The sequence below is a fragment of the Brassica oleracea genome, chromosome C4 (genome assembly GCF_000695525.1).
Source record: "Brassica oleracea var. oleracea cultivar TO1000 chromosome C4, BOL, whole genome shotgun sequence".
NCBI classification, from domain to species: Eukaryota; Viridiplantae; Streptophyta; class Magnoliopsida; order Brassicales; family Brassicaceae; genus Brassica; species Brassica oleracea.
Genome location: NC_027751.1, coordinates 40,060,039 through 40,078,538, shown reverse-complemented (window position 1 = coordinate 40,078,538; position 18,500 = coordinate 40,060,039). Strand labels below are relative to the sequence as shown.

The 18,500-nt window shown below is 32.1% G+C and overlaps 3 protein-coding genes across 3 annotated transcripts; 2 read left to right on the top strand and 1 right to left on the bottom strand.

Annotated features, from left to right (window-relative positions):
- Nucleotides 1-2,883: 2,883 nt before the first annotated feature.
- LOC106341031 lies at nt 2,884-3,534 on the bottom strand. Its single transcript, XM_013779849.1, has one exon. The coding sequence runs from the start codon at nt 3,306-3,308 to the stop codon at nt 3,000-3,002; it is 309 nt and encodes a 102-aa protein (XP_013635303.1). The 5' UTR covers nt 3,309-3,534; the 3' UTR covers nt 2,884-2,999.
- Nucleotides 3,535-8,202: 4,668 nt separating this feature from the next.
- On the top strand, nt 8,203-8,840 carry LOC106341368 (egg cell-secreted protein 1.2-like). The gene has a single exon (XM_013780147.1). It carries the CDS (start codon nt 8,430-8,432, stop codon nt 8,802-8,804), a length of 375 nt encoding a protein of 124 aa, XP_013635601.1. The 5' UTR covers nt 8,203-8,429; the 3' UTR covers nt 8,805-8,840.
- A 724-nt stretch (nt 8,841-9,564) lies between these two features.
- On the top strand, nt 9,565-11,301 carry LOC106340462 (BAHD acyltransferase At3g29680-like). The gene is given in 6 exon segments (XM_013779342.1): nt 9,565-10,187; nt 10,190-10,388; nt 10,491-10,713; nt 10,716-11,009; nt 11,012-11,267; nt 11,270-11,301. Coding segments are annotated over 6 exon segments (1,251 nt in total). The 5' UTR covers nt 9,565-9,940.
- Nucleotides 11,302-18,500: the final 7,199 nt, after the last annotated feature.

Sequence of the window (18,500 nt, the reverse complement as noted above, 5' to 3'; positions counted from 1 at the left end):
GATCGATCGATGGATATATGTCCAAAAACGCATCGATCGATGAACTTCCGAGGAAATATCCCGACGAAGTTCTCCCTCAATATATTCTGAGGAGATTTTCGACAAACTATTGATCCTCGAAAATTTGTTTCCTCGGAATTCCGTCGGAAAATTCCGAGGGATTTCCTAGGAATGAAGAAATTCCGAGGAATTATTTCCGAGGACTTGTTTCGTCGGTATGTCGTCGGAATAACGTTATTCCGACGATTTTTTCCCTCAGTATCCTTGCTGTTTTCTTGTAGTGATCACACTCAATAATCACAAATACGCAATTAAGATCAAACTTTTTACAACAAAACAAAATATTTGATAGAAAATATGTACAAAAAGATAAACAAACGTTAAATCTTATTCAAAACACAAATAATATTCCCGCGCTAATACTTATAAGTACATATATTTTAGATATAAAAACAAACTGAGAATGAGATATTTGATTACATAGGAATTATATACATTCATTCAATACAGCTTACGCTGAAAAGATTAAAGGATTTCTTTAATTCTTTTGGTTTTAGTCTTTAAAGAGAAAAAAAAATTTCAGAAAACATTTATACACAGTTTGGTTCATTTTAATTTTCAGAGTATTAATGGTTACGCCATATTTAAGTTATTTTGGTTAAATTACGTTTGGGTCACTCTAAATTATAAGAAGTAAATTATTTGATATGATAGGGTATGAAACTCAAATAAAATTCTGCTAGAACTGAAATATTTTATTAATTTCTAACACCAAATATTTTAAAATAGCATGAGCAAAATTTCCAAGAAATACTTTTTATAAAATAAATTCATTAAATGCTAAAATAATTTACAAAACATATTAGTAAAACACTTAAAATTAAATAAAATTTCATTAATTAAAAATCTAATATATACTGAAAGAAACATATATCATAAAACATCATTTGGTGTAACATAATATATACTAATTATTATTTATGACATTATTGACACTATTAAATATTAATTTTATAATTTTATCACATTACATTTGATTTTCAGTTGATTTTGTTTGGAGGTGGGTGTATTAATTTATTATCGTGAGAAAATTAGATACTGCAATAATATTAAAATCTGATACTCTTAGAAATAAAAGAAATATTAGTTATTTATACTTTAAATTTTCTTTAACTATATCAAATTGAAATAGAAATCATATAGGAAAATTATAAATCATTACATTTTCCATATTTTTAATTTGAAAAATTTGTGTTCTCTAACAAAAATCAATGTTAGTGGTTATTTCAACTTAAACAAGAAAAAATTAATAAAATTTACAATTTAAGAATAAAAACATATTATATTTATTATTTTGAATGTAAAATAAATTTTCAAATTTTTATAAAATTAAAATATATTTTAATATAAAATATTTCAGTGTAAACTCACCCGTCCGTAGGGCGGGCCTAGTTCTATTATAATTCTTCAAAATCACCCGTACATAAGTGTAAACAATAGTGTTAACAAAAAAAAAAATCTGAACAATAGAAATAATACAATTTCTGAAGCTCAAACGTCCTATTGTTATACCTTAAGGTTTCTTTTTCCTCACACCATTTGATTAATATACCAAGAACTAACTTAGTAATCACAAACAATCCATGAAAAAAAAAAATCACTACAGCGCCCGAAAGCTCAGCTTTTAAACATCAAACGCTAATAACCTAATGGTCTATCAAATCATTACTAAGATAAAATATAAAAATAACAACACCTATGAGTTAGATCATCATTCTTATATCAATCTAATCAATAAGATGTCTCACCTCCAAATTCCTTTCATAAACAATATAGACAATATTAGAAAACAAAAAAAATTAAAAAAAAATACCTTGCAAATAACAAACGACACATTAACAATGTATTCGGCTCCGCGCTTGCACGGGGGCTATGCTCAGTCTATAAGAAGAGAATAGATTTTTAGACAAAGATAAGCTCAATTCTCAGAAAATACAGAGGATATAAGATAGAATACAAAGAAGCTAAAGAACTTTACCAAATTTGTTAGATAAAATAAACATCTAAAGAACTTTACCAAATTTGTTAGATAAAATAAACATCTGCTTGACAATTCTTTTTAAAACTCATTTCCTGAGTAACGAACTCCTTTGACGTGACATCTATTTCCTAGAACAAATCTTCCCTGTTTGTAAGATCTTGACCTCAAGGTTTTCAGTTAATGAGCACACCCTCAATCCATTAACGAAGTAAGCGTTTCTTGTCCTTGACAACACAAACCATCAGCCGTTAACAAAGTAAGCGTGTTCCTGCCTTGACCATACGAACTGGTGTGTAACGTCCAGTATAACTTATCTATGTCATGAATAATTCATGTCTTGCAGGCAGCCTCTCAACAGTTGTATATGAATGCACCCACTTCTCTAAAACTTGTGGTTTTATGTCGCGGTCACTTTCTTAAACCAAGACCTCACTTGATCTCAGCTCTTGGATCGATTCCTAACTTCATCGGTTTTCTTATGTCTTTAGTTTTATGTCGAGCTTTTCTTGGGGTTCTATACTATATATTGTGTTTAGATTTATAATTGGTATTTCGTTTATAGTTTTGGATTGTTCAAGTTCGCGTTTTGCCGTTCCAATTTATCACGTAGCTTCATCGAAATTAGTAGCGAACAAATTTAACAAAATAATCCAAAAGAAAATTTATTTATTTTTTAAAAAATTGTTTTACAATCGTAAAACAAAATATTTTAAAACAGTATTCTTAGAACGGTAGAAAATACTGTTTTTTTTAAAATACTTTCAATTAAAAGTTTTTTATTTTATTTTTAATGTGTGAGAATATATATATATATTTTACAATTTTCATCTCAAAATCTTCAAAAACTATTATCACACGTCCTCAAGCTCCAACGTTAGATTAAGCGCCACAAAAACCATTGACACAGGTTATTGAAAACGATTAACATGTAATTATTCCATCCCCTTTCTTCCATTAATTAAGCCCTAATCTCCTTCGTTGCCATGTAAATACTCTCGAGAGATCGAAACTTTTTTTCCTTCATCTTCTTCATCTTCCGGCCAAGATTACAATTGCCTTTTACGCCGTCGTTTCCGATTCTCGAGCAAACATCTTCGTGTCTTCTCTTGCCACCTCCTCCACTTTCTCCGACGTTGCTGCTGCTACAGCTCACCGTTTCTTCCTCGCTCAGCTGCATAAGCAGTTCTGCCGCCGCCATCTCCGTCTCGGAGAAGACCATCTCCGCCGATTCTCCAGAAAATCCAGTTTCTCCCATTGGATCGTTCATATTCGGAAATTAATTAATCTGAGACGAAATAAACAAGAAATAAATAGCGAGTCGATAGTTATTTTATTTATTTTTTAAAAAATATCTTGTCGTTTTTTTCGTTTTGTGCAATGGAAAAGAAGAAGAAACTACAAAGTCGGTTTGGTAAGAAGAGGAACGTGTCTTCTGAAATTATTTAATTTTTAGTTTAAGAGGGTGATGATCTCGTGCAACCGTGTGTATCATATCTGTAAGAATAGGATCGGAAGTTATTCTCCGCACCGAATAATTACGCTGAGAGACAGGTTTAAGTTTATTATTTCACTATAAGACAGTTTCTGGCTTTCTGCTATCAAGACATTTTTCTCTCATTTCAACATTTTCTCTCTTGTTCCTAACGTATGAAAATCCATGAATACTCTTTTCTATTATTTCTAATTGAAACTCAACTAAAATAAGAGAATTAATTTATGTGGCCACAAATCAATTTTTTTTTCTCTTTTCTTATCTTGTTCTCCAACAATTTCAACGTAAAATTATCTCTCTCTTTTCTTCCACCACGCAACATCTTTACTTCTCACTCTCTGTTTTGCAGATTCCTTCGTTGTTAAAGTTCAACAGCTCAACAATCGAAATTTCAATTAAACCCACTTTAAATAATATCTCTTAAATTAAACCTCCTCCGTCGCCGCGTTTGTGATTTCTCCGATGATGCTCTTTTGTCACGGCGTTTATATATTTGATGATGTTCCTTCGACCGTGTCTTCTCCGTCATGGCATCACCGTTCAAGATCCTCATCGTCGTCTCGATTCAGCATAACCGCTGTGCTCCTCCGTGATTTCAGATCGTCACCCACCTTGAGACCTTCTTCGAACTCTGACCCGCTCAACGATGGGCTCGAGAACCTCAATTTCCAATTTTGGATTTTTCACATGTTTGATCCTTTAAGTTTTGAATAATTTAGTTTTTAACCCTATACTTTTTAGTTGTGCAAACATCCCCTCAAATTCTTGACTGTTCATTACGGTTCTTCTTCATAATTGTGAGAATAGTTCTTCATCTTTCATTGTAAAAATCATTAAAATATTGAGATATCAATAATTCACTCTTTCTCTAAATTCTTTTGTAGACTATACATCCTAAAATTTACATGTGTACATGAATCATCGCATCCACAAGCATAACCTCGTGAGAATGTGAAAATAATTCCCGCAAACCTCGCACCAAAGATCTGTTTCCATATGAGGACATGTTTCCATGTAGAAAAATTGTTTCTTCTGTACAATTTAAATGTTACACCATGTGACGTGTACATGTGTACATCAAAGGTTTGTGGTGAAGTTGTACACATATAGGTGGACTGATAGTTGTTTAATCAAAATAACAAATAGATAACATAATAGATCAAGTCCAACTAAAAATGGTGTATTCTATTTGTAACGTTGGATTGTATTATTAAGCATTCTACGCAGAAAGTTCTAAGAAATGAAAACTACCAAAAAAATATAGTAAAGAAATGCACCAGTTTTAATGAACAATTTAGTTTTGTACAATCTAGACAAATTTTCTGGTGTTGTTTGTGTACAATTTAGTTGTGTACACCATGTTACGTGTACAAATGTACATCAGATTTTTGTGATGAAGTTGTACACGTATAGGTGGACTGATAGTTGTTTAATCAAAATGCCAAACAGATAAAAGAAAAAATCAAGTCCAACAGAAAATGGTGTATATGCCAGTAAGTATACACATGGTTTTGGGCTAGAGTGCACATTGGTAAATTTTCTTGTAGAAAGCATTGTTATTTGTGTACACTTTGTTGTGTACATAATGTTACGCGTACACATGTACATCAAAGATAAATCCAAAAAATATTTTTTGTATGTGATATGTGAAATTGTACACATATAGGTGGATTGATATGGTGAAATTGTACACGTATAGGTGGATTGACGGTTTCTTAATCAAAATGCAAAAATAGATAACAAATTAGCTCAAGTCAAAATAAAGATGATGTCATTAACAATAGTACACATGATTTTGTATATTATTCATATCTACTAATTTTAACGATTTTAGCATTTGATTTTAGTTCATTCAGTTTCATTAATATGGGTTGTTGTGCTAAGATGTTAAATCGAGTAGACATTTAATTAATTAAAAAATGTGGGATCAATAACTAAATTTATAAAATCTAAAGGACCAAATATGCAAAACTGCAAAAAGTCTCCATGGATGCTCTCGAGTTACTCTTGATGGAGCCGCAATGGCGAGAGGCGAGGTCACGTCGCCGTGAAATTTGTGTCTGAATCGGACAAGACAATATTTTGAGATTCATGGTAGAAATTAGTTGAAGTAGTAGAAACACGGCGGAAATGATGATATATAACTATAATACCTTTTCCTTATATGGATTTTTTGCCGCTTCCGGAGCCATATCAATTTCTTTCACCACCGCACCTTTACGTTTGTTGGTTCAATTCAGACAAAGATAAAATTACTTTCTATTTGTGGTTCAGATTAAAAACAATTAAATAAAACAATACATTTTCACTTTTCAAATTAATGAAACACTAAACCCACGTGACCAGAAGAAAAAGGAAAAGAGAGGTAACAAAATGTTTGATTTTTGTTTGGGGGTATTGGTGTCTTTGACCACCAACAAACTACCCTAGTAGAACAAACTGTCTTAAAGTGTTAATAAAACTTGTAAACTGCCTTAGGGTGTAAATGACTCTTCTCCACACTAGGTTTTGTCACGTTGATCCAACAGCTGTTCTATCTTCATATGTTACTTCTCAATGAGGTTTACTTCTAGCCCATGTTCGAAAACGCGGCCGCCAAGCCGTCTAGGCGCTGTGCGGAAGTTGACCGCTGCGAATATGTCCAAATCGGTGTTGCTAAGCGTTGACTCGCGTTGGACCGCCTAATTCTCGCGTTGACCGCCTAATTCCAGCATAACCCGTCTAAGTTTTTTTTTTTTCGTTCGTGTAAAGTTGAAACACGGTTGATTATTTTTTACTCATTATTAACAGATTTTGTGTAATTATTTATTACTAAAAAATTACAATTAGCTATCAAACCCGAAACAAACACATACATACTACATTTATAGATTTTTTCGTATCAAATACACAATAATCTAAATATTCGACGAATAAAAAAAGAATCGGTTTAAAATTATATATAAAAATTATATAATTATGTCCAAGAACTTGTGTCATCATATTTAAAATTAGCTAATATATTATAAATATATTAAATTGTATTTAAAACTAGGCTCTACGTAATTCCTGAATACTCTCCGATTTTTTAGTAACTCGCTATGCTTGGAGTTGTCGTCCGACTACCGCCTAGCACATTTTGGAAGAGGGCTTTTAGCTTAGAGCAATAGATGCATTTGACTTCTATTACAAGATTTTGGTGGATTCCACGTATGCCATTCTGATTCCAAATATGAAGTAGTCACTTAAGTGTGGGTCCCTAGCTGCACATCCACATGTTGCGATGTCATACGTTGAACATAATATTTGTGCAATTTGCAAAATAGAGTAATTTCTTAAAATCATATTATTTCATTTTTCTCTCAAAACGAAGTAATGAATAAATGGAGTTGAGTTTTACTTTAATCGTATTCCATTTTAAAATAAAAATAAAATAATTAATAAAAATAAATTTATTATTCTATTTATAAAATTTCCATTTAAACTAAAAAATAAAATAATCAATAAAAATAATATATTATTCAATTTATAGAGTAAATGCATTTTTACTCTATCACAAAATATAAAATAAAATAATATTGAAAAATAAATTGTTCTACACTTCATCTTAAATAATAAATGGAATGAAATTAAGATACTCTAAACTAAAAATGGGTAAACGTTCATATTTTAGCGTGGTTTTGGATCAAGTTTCTAAATCTTATGATTCGGTTTATGAATTTTTTTTAGATATTTTTTATTTTAGATTGGTTTGGCTTAACATTTTTCTAAATTTGATTCGGTTTAGATTTAATCAATATCAAAATATTATTTTGATGAACAATTTAAAATATCAAAAAATATTTTAGTGTAAAATACCTAGTTCTTCTATAAAACAACATCAATTTATCTAAAACTATCCATAAATATTCTATTAATTATGACATAAAAATATTTACTTTCCAACATATTGGAAGAAATGCAAATTACCCAAAATTCGAGAAATATGTTAATAAATTCAGTTGGTTTTGATTTTTAAAATATTGATTTGAGTTTTTTTGTATCAGATTCAGATGTCACCCATTACCCAATATCAAATTACGCTCTCTTTGAATCATTTCTCTAAAACTAAAATCGATTGGGTCTGATTTTTGTGGATAGGATTTACGACGCTGTCATTTATTATCATCATATTCCAAAACGAATTTCATAAATGTGAATGTATGACGGACCTGATGATGGGTATCTAGGCTATAAAGGCCGGCTAAAAGTCTAGGGAACAGAAAGCCCACAAGTTTTAAACCCAAACAGAAAAAGGAAAAAAGTTTGTGGCTGCTGGGATTGGAGCCTAGGTCTCAACCACAATGTGGAATTCTTACGAATAAACTACAGCCACTTTGGTGACGATTTAGATCTAAATAATATTATTTTTCGTAGTTATCTCTGCAAGAGCTATTAGAGCATGTTTATTATCGGTCTCTTAGGTTGGATTTCTTACCGTAATATAAGATACGGTCTATTAACTTTTAACTAAAAAAAGCTAAGAGACGTCTCTTATATTATATATCTTATTTAAGAGACGTCTCTTAGTTTTTTTTAGCTAAAAGTTAAGAGACCGTATCTTATATTACGCTAAGAGATCGTATCTGCGATAAACATGTTCATAGTCATTTTTAAAATAACTCTAACCCTTCGTCTCCATTTGCTCAGTCACCGAACCAATGTAATATACGTTTCAGTAACTCTGCTTTAAGTACGCTCATAACTAACATCAAGTAAAATCATATAAAGTTAACCCTTTCACATTCCTCATATTAGCTACCATTTAAGTACTCTTAAATCACCAGTAACCTTCAAGTCTATCCAAACCACACTATAAAAACACAACTCTCATAACCCAATCATCACCACAAACACACAAATCCCTAAAGACGAACGATGGCTTATAACACACGTTTTTTCCTCTTCGCCACCACGGCTCTCCTCCTGGCCCTCAACATCTCCGGCAGGATAATCCCGGAGGCGACGGCTGATCCCACAAACATAGCGGCGAGGCTTAACGGAGGAGGACTAATGGAGTGTTGGGATGCCCTCTACGAGCTCAAATCATGTACCAACGAAATCGTTCTCTTCTTCCTCAACGGGGAGACCAAACTGGGCACCGGTTGCTGTCACGCAGTGGACGTCATCACCAGAGATTGTTGGCCGTCGATGTTAACATCTCTTGGCTTTACGTCTGAGGAAACCAACGTCCTCCGTGGCTTCTGTGAGTCTCCAAATCCCGGTGGTTCTTCCCCTGCTCCTTCCCCTTGAAAAATTTGATGTATGCATAATAATGGTTATTTTTAGTATCATGTATGGGACTAATGGAGTCTCCTTTTAAAATTAATGGACAAATGGATTCTCCTTTTGGATTTTTGTGTTTTAACTAAAACCATGTCTATACCATTTAATTGCAAAACTCAGATATAGGTTATCAGAACAAAAATAGAACATATCAAAATCCTAAGTAACTTGTAGAACAAGAAATTGATTCATGTTTATGCATCCTAGGTAATTTCATAGATTTGAAACAATTATCCAAGTAAAAAAAGATCAGGTAGCAGACCATAGAAAGAAAGACAAGTAACTTATTAAACAATAAGATGGATTCATGCTTCTGTAAGAAAACCTTAGAATAATTATTTTATTCATATTACACCATTAGGTGAAAAATCAAAGAAGCAACACAAAAATCACAATTTCATCAGTACTAGCAAGCATAATGTATGTGATCTGTTTGTGTGCATGTGAACACTAGTAAAGACACAACACTTAGTGTAGTTTAGTATTTATAGCAATCTTTACAACGGAATTTATCATTAGTATTTATTCAAACATTAAGAATGGTTACTGGGTTTTCATGTTATAGAGGAACTGAAACTGAGTATTAGGCAAAAGATGGAAAAGAATACCTGAGTGCGAGAATAAACGATCTACTAGCATCTGATTAGTGAATGGTTAGAGAGTGTAAAAAGACTGAGATATTGGACATGCAAGCCCATTAAAATGTTTCAAGTATTTGCTGCTGATACTTGAATGAAACTGTGTTGAAATTTATTAGCTAATAGGTTCACTACTAGTACATAAGAACAATTTTTCTGATCATATCAAAAATATAGCACATAACAAGACTTGTTAAGGATGTTGCTTCAAATTCCTTAGAACATTGCATTTGATGCTGGATTTATAGGTTTGATATCTGAAGAATCAACTTCTTACAGATAAACCATAGTGATGATTGATAAATGATAATCCCCTCTGTGTAATATATCTCTATTGGGCTCATACAATGATGTATGTTACTTGGATTAGCCTTTTGCAGTTCATGAGATGTTCTTATTGGTTACATATAATATGGAGTGGCTGTACCCACCAAAAGCATATTCACCTGCCAATAGCATATTCATATGTGGCTAAAACGCAACCCCACCGAGCGAGTCACCTTCTACCGACTCACCGACTCATTTCGCGACTCCTTCTACTCCGATATTCTCCCCAAACTCGAGCGATCCCTTTCCCTCGCCCTCATCCACTTCCTTCCACTCTCCGGTCACCTCAAGTGGAACCCACAAGATCCTAAGCCGCACATCGTTGTCCTACAGCAAGACACTGTGTCTCTCACCGTGGCCGAGTCCAGCGCTGATTTCTCTTGTATCCCAACAAAGGGCTGCGTCCCGAAACTGAGTTACGCGCTTTGGTGCCCGAGTTACCAGTTTCCTCTGACTCCGCACCTGTCCTGTCTCTCCAGATCACTCTCTTCCCGAACCAAGGCTTCTCCATCGGAACCACCGTCCACCATGCTGCCGTCATGGACGGACAAACGGCGGCAAAGTTTCACAAATCATGGGCTCATATATATATATTTTTTAATATATATATTCATTTATAAAAATCTACCCAGAGAACAGAACCTCATCGGATAAAAAGTGGAGTACAGAAATAGATTAGGCTTATAGCTATAATCTATGGAACCATAATACCGCAAGATTTTCATTTACCTACGCTTTTAGATCGTTCGATCATCAACGTTCCAGCTGGACTTGAACCAAAGATCCTCGAACTTATGTCGTATCTTGAAAAAGGTAGCGCAAGAAGCATAAAACTGCCTTCCTTCAAAGAGCTCAACGACGTTGTCCGGATCACGCTAGAACTGAGTCAAGAGAACGTTGATAAACTTAAGGAGAGAGAGCCAAGAACGAGTCAACGTACTCTGATCTTCACTTGTCAACGTTCGTAGTCACGTTCGCATATGTATGGACCTGCATGGTGAAGACGCGTAGAGGCGAACCAGATCGACCGGTTCGGTTTAGGTACGTTGCTGATTTCAGAAACCGGTTGGATCCGCCGGTTCCTGAGACCTACCTTGGAAACTGTGTCGTATCCATCGTTTTAGATGAATACAAGGCGAAGATGTTTTTGGGAGAAGATGGTTTCGTTAATGGCGTCAAGATTCTAAGCGATTCGGTCAAAGGTTGCGCGGTTCAAGAGGGGTTGAGTCAATATGGGAGCAGTACGAGGAAGGAAAAAAGAACTTCAAGATGGGTACACAGGTGTTATCTGTTAGCGGGTCTAACCAGTTTTGGATATACGGGTCAGATTTCGGGTGGGGAAGACCCGTTAATACGGAGATTATGTCCATTTATGGGAACAATCAGATTTCTATGTCGGCAAGGAGGGATGGAACTGGTGGCGTGGAGATTGGCGTCTCTTTGAAGAAACGTGAGATGGATGTTGTCCTTCTTTTTTCACAAATGGACTAGACAACTGAGTAAAATTGATCCCGACTATGCATATTTCTTAATTGCTATACTATGGTGTTCTGATTGATTATATATATATGGTGGATTATATAAACGGTAACTAGTAATTGTCGAGAGATTTTTTTTTCGAGAAACGGTAACTAGTAATTGTCGAGAGATTTTTTTTTGGATACTCGAAAATTGTTGTCGAGAGATTTTTTAAGAAACGGTAACTAGTAATTGTCGAGAGATTTTTTTTTGGATACTCGAAAATTGTTGGGTAATGAGAGAATATCCCCAATCGGTCTTGATGGTATTGTAAAATTGTTGTCACCCATATATTCTCTTTCATACCAGAATTGGACGCATTAAATGATTGTCAAGATACTTCCTAATGGTACCGACACAGGCTGGTTCCGGACGAACTAGCTCAACTGGTAACACTTCAGACTCCGATCTGAGAGGTCACGAGTTCGAATCTCGGACGGAGAGGGGTGTCCAGGGCCATAATGGTACAGACACAGGCTGGCTCCGGACCTAGGAGGGGATTAGGGCCGAAGGCCCGAACCCCGCCTGGTTAAACAAAAAAAAAAAAAAGATACTTCATAATGTGCATTTAGAAATAAATTTAACGGTAGCACACAAAAAGAAAAAGAAATAAATTATAAAGTTATTGCAATATTTAAAGTTAAATAACATTGGGTTTGACTCATTTTCTATGGCAATTCATTTTTATGCATGTAAAATTATTATATCTATGAAATATGATCAAATTACTTTTATTTCTTTGATTTATTTTTATTTTTTATAAAAAATTATTTCTTTGATTTATTTTGTCAAATGTATAAAGATATATGTTGACCAAATCTGATCGGAAATTGTTGTCACCATTTTCTCTATACATATATGGTTGTCACCATTTTCTCTATAATACGATTATGAAGAAGGTTTCAAGAGATTAAGGTATGACGACACCGTCTACACGGGGAGGCTTTTTGGTGCAACAACAAATCTGAAGATCGGGACCTCCATCTACACATTCTCTTACATAACTATTTTTGGCTTTGCAAAATGCTTTGCAACCGGAACATGCATTCACAAAGTTACATAGATCGTTCTCGTCATCGCTCGACGAGCTCACTTGTCCTGTCACTAATCAATAATGTAACCATATACCATCCCCTATATATTATTTGTGAAACATTACAACTTTTTTTTGTAGCCACATGTCATCACTACGATGATTCTTAGAATTACTAGAGAAATATGTTGGTTCATCTAATTATATAATAAACGTTTTATTAAACTAACCATAAATTCATTATTAATGTCATTTATTATTTCCTTAAATAAAAATTAGGAATTGCCTAATGTAAATATATATGACAATTAATGATTTTGAATAAAAAAGATCTGATAAAAAAAATGTATCTTCTATCAAATTTGTTTAATTTTAAACTATTAAAATAATTTTAAAAAATCACATAACCATATTATAAAAAAATTAGATTTTTCTGTATATTTTATATTTTGAATTTAAAAAAATGACTATAAATTACTAAAACTGTTAAAAGTCTCACATTCAAATTTTGCGATCCATGGTTTAAAATTTTTGTTATGACAAAATACAAATGATTACAAAATCATATAAGTAAAAGTCTAATTTAATTTATCATAAAGATTTAAAATATATATGTATATATATCATTCTAAATTAAACTATAAACCATATTGAATAAATAAATATTTTAGTTTCAAAATTTACTTTGAATAATTTTTTTTGATAAAAGTTTTGAACTAACATTGATAATTTTTTAAAAATTATCAATTACTAAAGTTATTAATCCCACAATGAAAATTTTGTTATCAGTAATTTAAAGTTTTTGCTATTAAAAATACACATGATAAAAAAAAATATGAGTAGAAAGCATCATTTAAGAAAAAAATAGACATTAATATTAAAAATATACTGTGTATGTTAATATCATTTAAATTTAATTACATATCCTATAAAAAAATTTTATAAAATTGTTTGGATTAATAAAATTGATTTATACATTCGCACCAATTTAATTATATATGTAATAGTTACTGAATTTAAATTATTCAATATATATTTATTATTTCATAATATGTAAGAACATATAATACATAAAATAATTTATATATATAATTTTTATTCCGCACAAGGTGCGGATCTTAATCTAGTATATTATTATTACTATAACTCAGTTTTTGTATTTACATGTATAAAAACGACTTACGTGAGATGAAAAGGAAGAAAATAGTTGATATCATAAGGAACAATGTCCCATAAACATGGGAAAGTTTCTTGATATTCATCATTTTCGTTAGATATTATATTAGTTTATGCATTTTTGGTTGTTTAAAGACTTTTGAAGAAGTTTTTGTGTGCTCCTTATATAGTTTTTGACGGGGCAGAAAAATTTACAATTAGTTAAACAAAAGCCAAGAGACCAATTTCTTTCCATACAATTTTATCTTGAATAGTCGTGGTAAAAATGTATCTTTCCAAAATTGCAACTATTTAATTTTTCGATCTTCCTATTGACTTGCTTTTTTGGAGGTCAACTATTGACTTGTTTATTGAGATCACTGTTCTAAAACGCGCTAGGCGTTCATTACGCGTTAGATGACTTTATAGCGTCTAGCCATATAGACAGACGTCTAAACGGGATATATACGGATATATACTTTTACATGAAATATAAGTATAAGATTAATATATATATATATATATATATATTATTTTTGAAAAAAATTGAACATAAAAATATTTTAAATCCAATTTTTATGTATAAGTATATAGTTTAACATATATAAATAGTTTTAAATTATAAAAATTAAAGCCATTTTAAATATATAAAGATGATAAATTTAAAATAATTTTGTAACAATTGTACTAATATCTACAATCATATACATAAAATAAGTCAAAATAATATAAATAATAACATTAATAAAATATAATAATAATATTAATAGTTTTTTGTTTGAATATTAATGCTTAAAGTCCGTCTAGACGTTCGTATAGACCGCATAATGTTCGCATAAACATTATTATTCGCCCGAATTATATAAATCCGCATAAACACTGTATAACATAAAAATAGTACGGTAGACTACCGTATAGCGCCTAAACACCGCGTATTTAGAACAATGATTGAGAGTATTGTTATTCAAAGTTCAAACTTTTTGTCAAGATTTAGAAGTTAGTTCATGTAAATTTGGATAACTAAAACCACAATGTTTCTTCCGTAGATGTTTTTGTCTGCTAAGAGCATCATTATCCCTGAAATTCTTTAAGAGTTTATTTTTTTCTTGTCTGATTAAAAAAGAAAAAGGAGAACCAATCGCGAGTCGCCACGTGTTAATAGAGTCCGCAAACAGTGTAAGAAACGGACTAATAGCGTTCCTTAATTGATAACTTTTGTAACCGATCTCTGTCCTGTTTATGGGCCCCCTTTTAAGAAACCCTTAAAATCCTGCGATAAAGATAAAAGCCTAAAAGCTAACTATGTTGACTTACTGTAACTTACTAGTAGTCAAAATATTAGTTGGCTTAGAAACCCAATTGAACAGATTTCCGGCTTAGAAACCAAATATTTTGATTTTTCTTCGGCGTTGGATTTGGACTTAGGTGAAGTCTGTTTTGTTCGTTGGTTTTATTAGGTTTATGTCTTGTATAATTTTAGTTGTGCGTTTATTTTTGTCTGGGTTCTGGGTTCTGGTGATATTATTATGTATCAGTTAGCCTTTGATTTTTTTTGTCGTAGGTTGTTCAGTGTTTAGTGATATATAATCCATATATAGATCAAAAAAAATTAACATTAGAGTCGAATCAAATTTGACTGATAACTTTTTTTATAACTAAAGCTAATTAACAATATACGCGTGAGCTGTGTTACAAAAAGAAATAACGTATGATAATGTAATTCTATATTATACCATTTATTAAAAACCTGAAAAAAATCAAATTATCATAAAAATAAATAGAATAAGATGGTACATATACAAAGTTATACACTGATAAAGATATATTTATATATTTTCTTAGTTTTATACTATTTCCTTATAAATTATTATTACATCTTTTTTTCAATATTTTGTTTTTATTTCTGTTTGAATTATGTTAACTTTTACTCCGTCCGTTTCACAAAGAGTGTCACTTAGACACTTTTCACGTATATTAAGGAACTCGTTAAAATGCATTTGTGTTTTCATTAATATCACATATCTAACCAATAATATTTTAGATAAATCGATTTATTTATAAAATCAATGCATTTTACAATTAATTTTGAATTGAAAGGTTGTATAAATTGCATTGATATTGTAGAATGACACTTTTTGTGAAACAAGAAAAATGAGCTAAAGTGACATTTAATATGAAACAGAGAGAGTATCATTTAGATATTCATAAAAATTGTTTGGAATAAAATTTAGGGTTATTTTTAAGAATAGCTTCTACTTAAGCTATTTTCTCAAAAAAAATCTTTCTACGTAATTAAGCTAAGAGATGAGGTTCGACCTCTGAAAGATGATGTGTCGCTTTTTCAGCGACACCCCCAACACCGGAAAGCTTCAATTATTATGCTGCCGCGTCTCTGTTCTCCATTCCATTTAATTAACGAAGAAGAAACTTATGAACAAATTTCAGTCGCCAATGTCAATCGCAGTGTTAACATGGCTGTAAACTGAACAGTGACAGAGCCGTGCTTCAAGTATATCCAAAAAGGTTTTCGCCTAGGGCCCCCAAAATATATAGTTTTTTTAGGGCCCCAAATTTCCAAAAATTATTAGTAGTATATTGGTTTAAGTTTGTCATTTATTATTCAATACAAGTTCAATTATCTACATTGCTTTTTAAAAAAATGAGTATTTTATTTTATTGTCAATTTTCCAAATTGAAAAAAGGAATATATGTTTTATATGTCAAACTCCTAAATAAAAAGGAAAAAGTGCAGTTATACTTAATATATTTGGTTCGTATATATTCCTAAGTATTCTACGTGCAATGTTCACATCAATCTTTCTCAAGCAAGCACACACGTCTTCTTTCTTGGTTCTCAATCCTGTGCTACAGGTGTCTCTTATATTATCATCAGTTTTGTTAAAGTGGTGATTTTTTTTAAAGAGTTAGTTAGGAATCTAGATTATGATAATTTGATTAAAGAGTTTATTGAAAAAGAGGGAAGAAAAATTTTGTCTTAGTTTTTTAAAGTTATTGTCTTAATATTTTTTTTTCAAATATATATTGTACTATGATAAAAAAAAATTTATAAAGGGGCCCCATTTTTATATTCGCCTCAGGCCCCATTAAACCTTCGCACGGCTCTGAACAGTGATCATGTTAGATTATGAAACATAAAACTTTATATAAAAAGTTATTTGACGATAAGATTTAAGAATGTGACATTATTAGAAGAAATATATGATGAAATGAATTTATGATGTTTATTCTATTCTTGTTAAATGTAAACTTTGACATTTTTATTTAATATAATACGATATAACCAAAATGGAACACATTCAATCTTATATTATTATTACGAAGAAGGAGCTTCAATGGGACCATAATATGATGGAGGCGGACTTTTTTTGCAACAACAATATATACGATCGGATTTGGAGTTTTCTTGTATACATAATGCTCCATAAGTTGACTCGCACTCTGCTTTGCATTCAGAACATGCACTACAAGAAAAACGCGTTTTTATAGCGGACGAATAACGCTATCTAACAATAGGATAACGGTTTGTTAAGCGTTGTATCATCGCCCGTCATAATAGGTCGAGGACATTAAATAGCGGTATTTCTTTGTGTTATCTTTTCTTCCGCTACGATAGCGCTTTTATTTCTGTAATTAAATATTATTTAATAGCGTCTTTCTACTGCTATTACTAATTTTATAAATAGCGTTTTCTGTTTGTTTTAGTTAATTCTACTATAGCAGTTAACAAAGTGCAATGTATATATGTACTACTATAGCAGTTTCATTTGTGCTGTATATATAATGTTAATATATTTATATATTTTAATTTTTAATTTTTATATATTTATATTTTTAAATTTACACAAATTCGTTTTCTGGGATTTTGAAACAAAACATCAACTTATATAAATAAACATAAATTTCATAGATTCAACTGAAACAGATTACATAGTTGTTCACACATCCTTAGAGATTACATTATAAGTTCACACTAAAGCAACATTGTAATCCTTAGAGATACACAATGTTATCATTTGGCCAAGCCACGGTGCTTCCTACTGCATCACCCATGAATTCGATTTCAGAGTTTGGCCTCCACACTCGAGCCCCATCGAACTCGGAAACCTCTACCCAAACCTTCGTAGCATTGGGACCTAAAGGAACGAAATGCACTTTCTCTGCTGGATCAGTTGAGAACACACGACCTAAAGCAACTCTCTGTCCTAAGTTATGACAGTCCAAGAGAGCAACCTTCTGTTTGCCACCTTTGTTGCTACTACTAGTGCTGTTACCACCACTCTAAAACCAAAAAAGACAAACACATTCACCACAATATCAACACCGGCAACCTAACAATTCAATATCTAATCACCTTCTAAGAATTTACAAACTTACCTGATTGGATATCTTGTTTGATTCAGTAGGCGAATGTTGATCAGTAGGCGAATTTTGATCAGGTAGTCTTATCTTATCTAGAGGCCACGCTATTGTCCCATGTACTGCATCACCCATCTTTGTCATTTCAGGTGTAGGTCTCCAGATATAGGCATTAGGTTTAAAAACCATTTCGACTCTAAGAACTACTGCATTCGGTCCCAGTGGAATTTGGTTGATGAGGTGAGTAGGTTCGGTTGTCAACAAGACACCCTCAGCTATCAACTCCTCTTCTATTTTCCAGTAATCAAATATTTTAACATTTTCTAAAGATGCAGCTACATCCTGAATCATGTAAAATATTTTCACACATTTCATGAGTACATTAATGAATGATTATCAAACGTTGGAGGACGGAATTTATTTACCTCTGACTCGTCGTTGTTGCCATTGTTTGAAATGTCAATGCCATCATCCAAGATGAGCTTCTCAGATGGCCATGCAATTTTGACTCCAACAGCCTGACTAAGCGATACACAAGTTGGAGTAGGTCTCCATATAGGCGCTGTTACGACTGATACAGACTTCACTATAACAGCAGCCGCATTAGGACCCAGT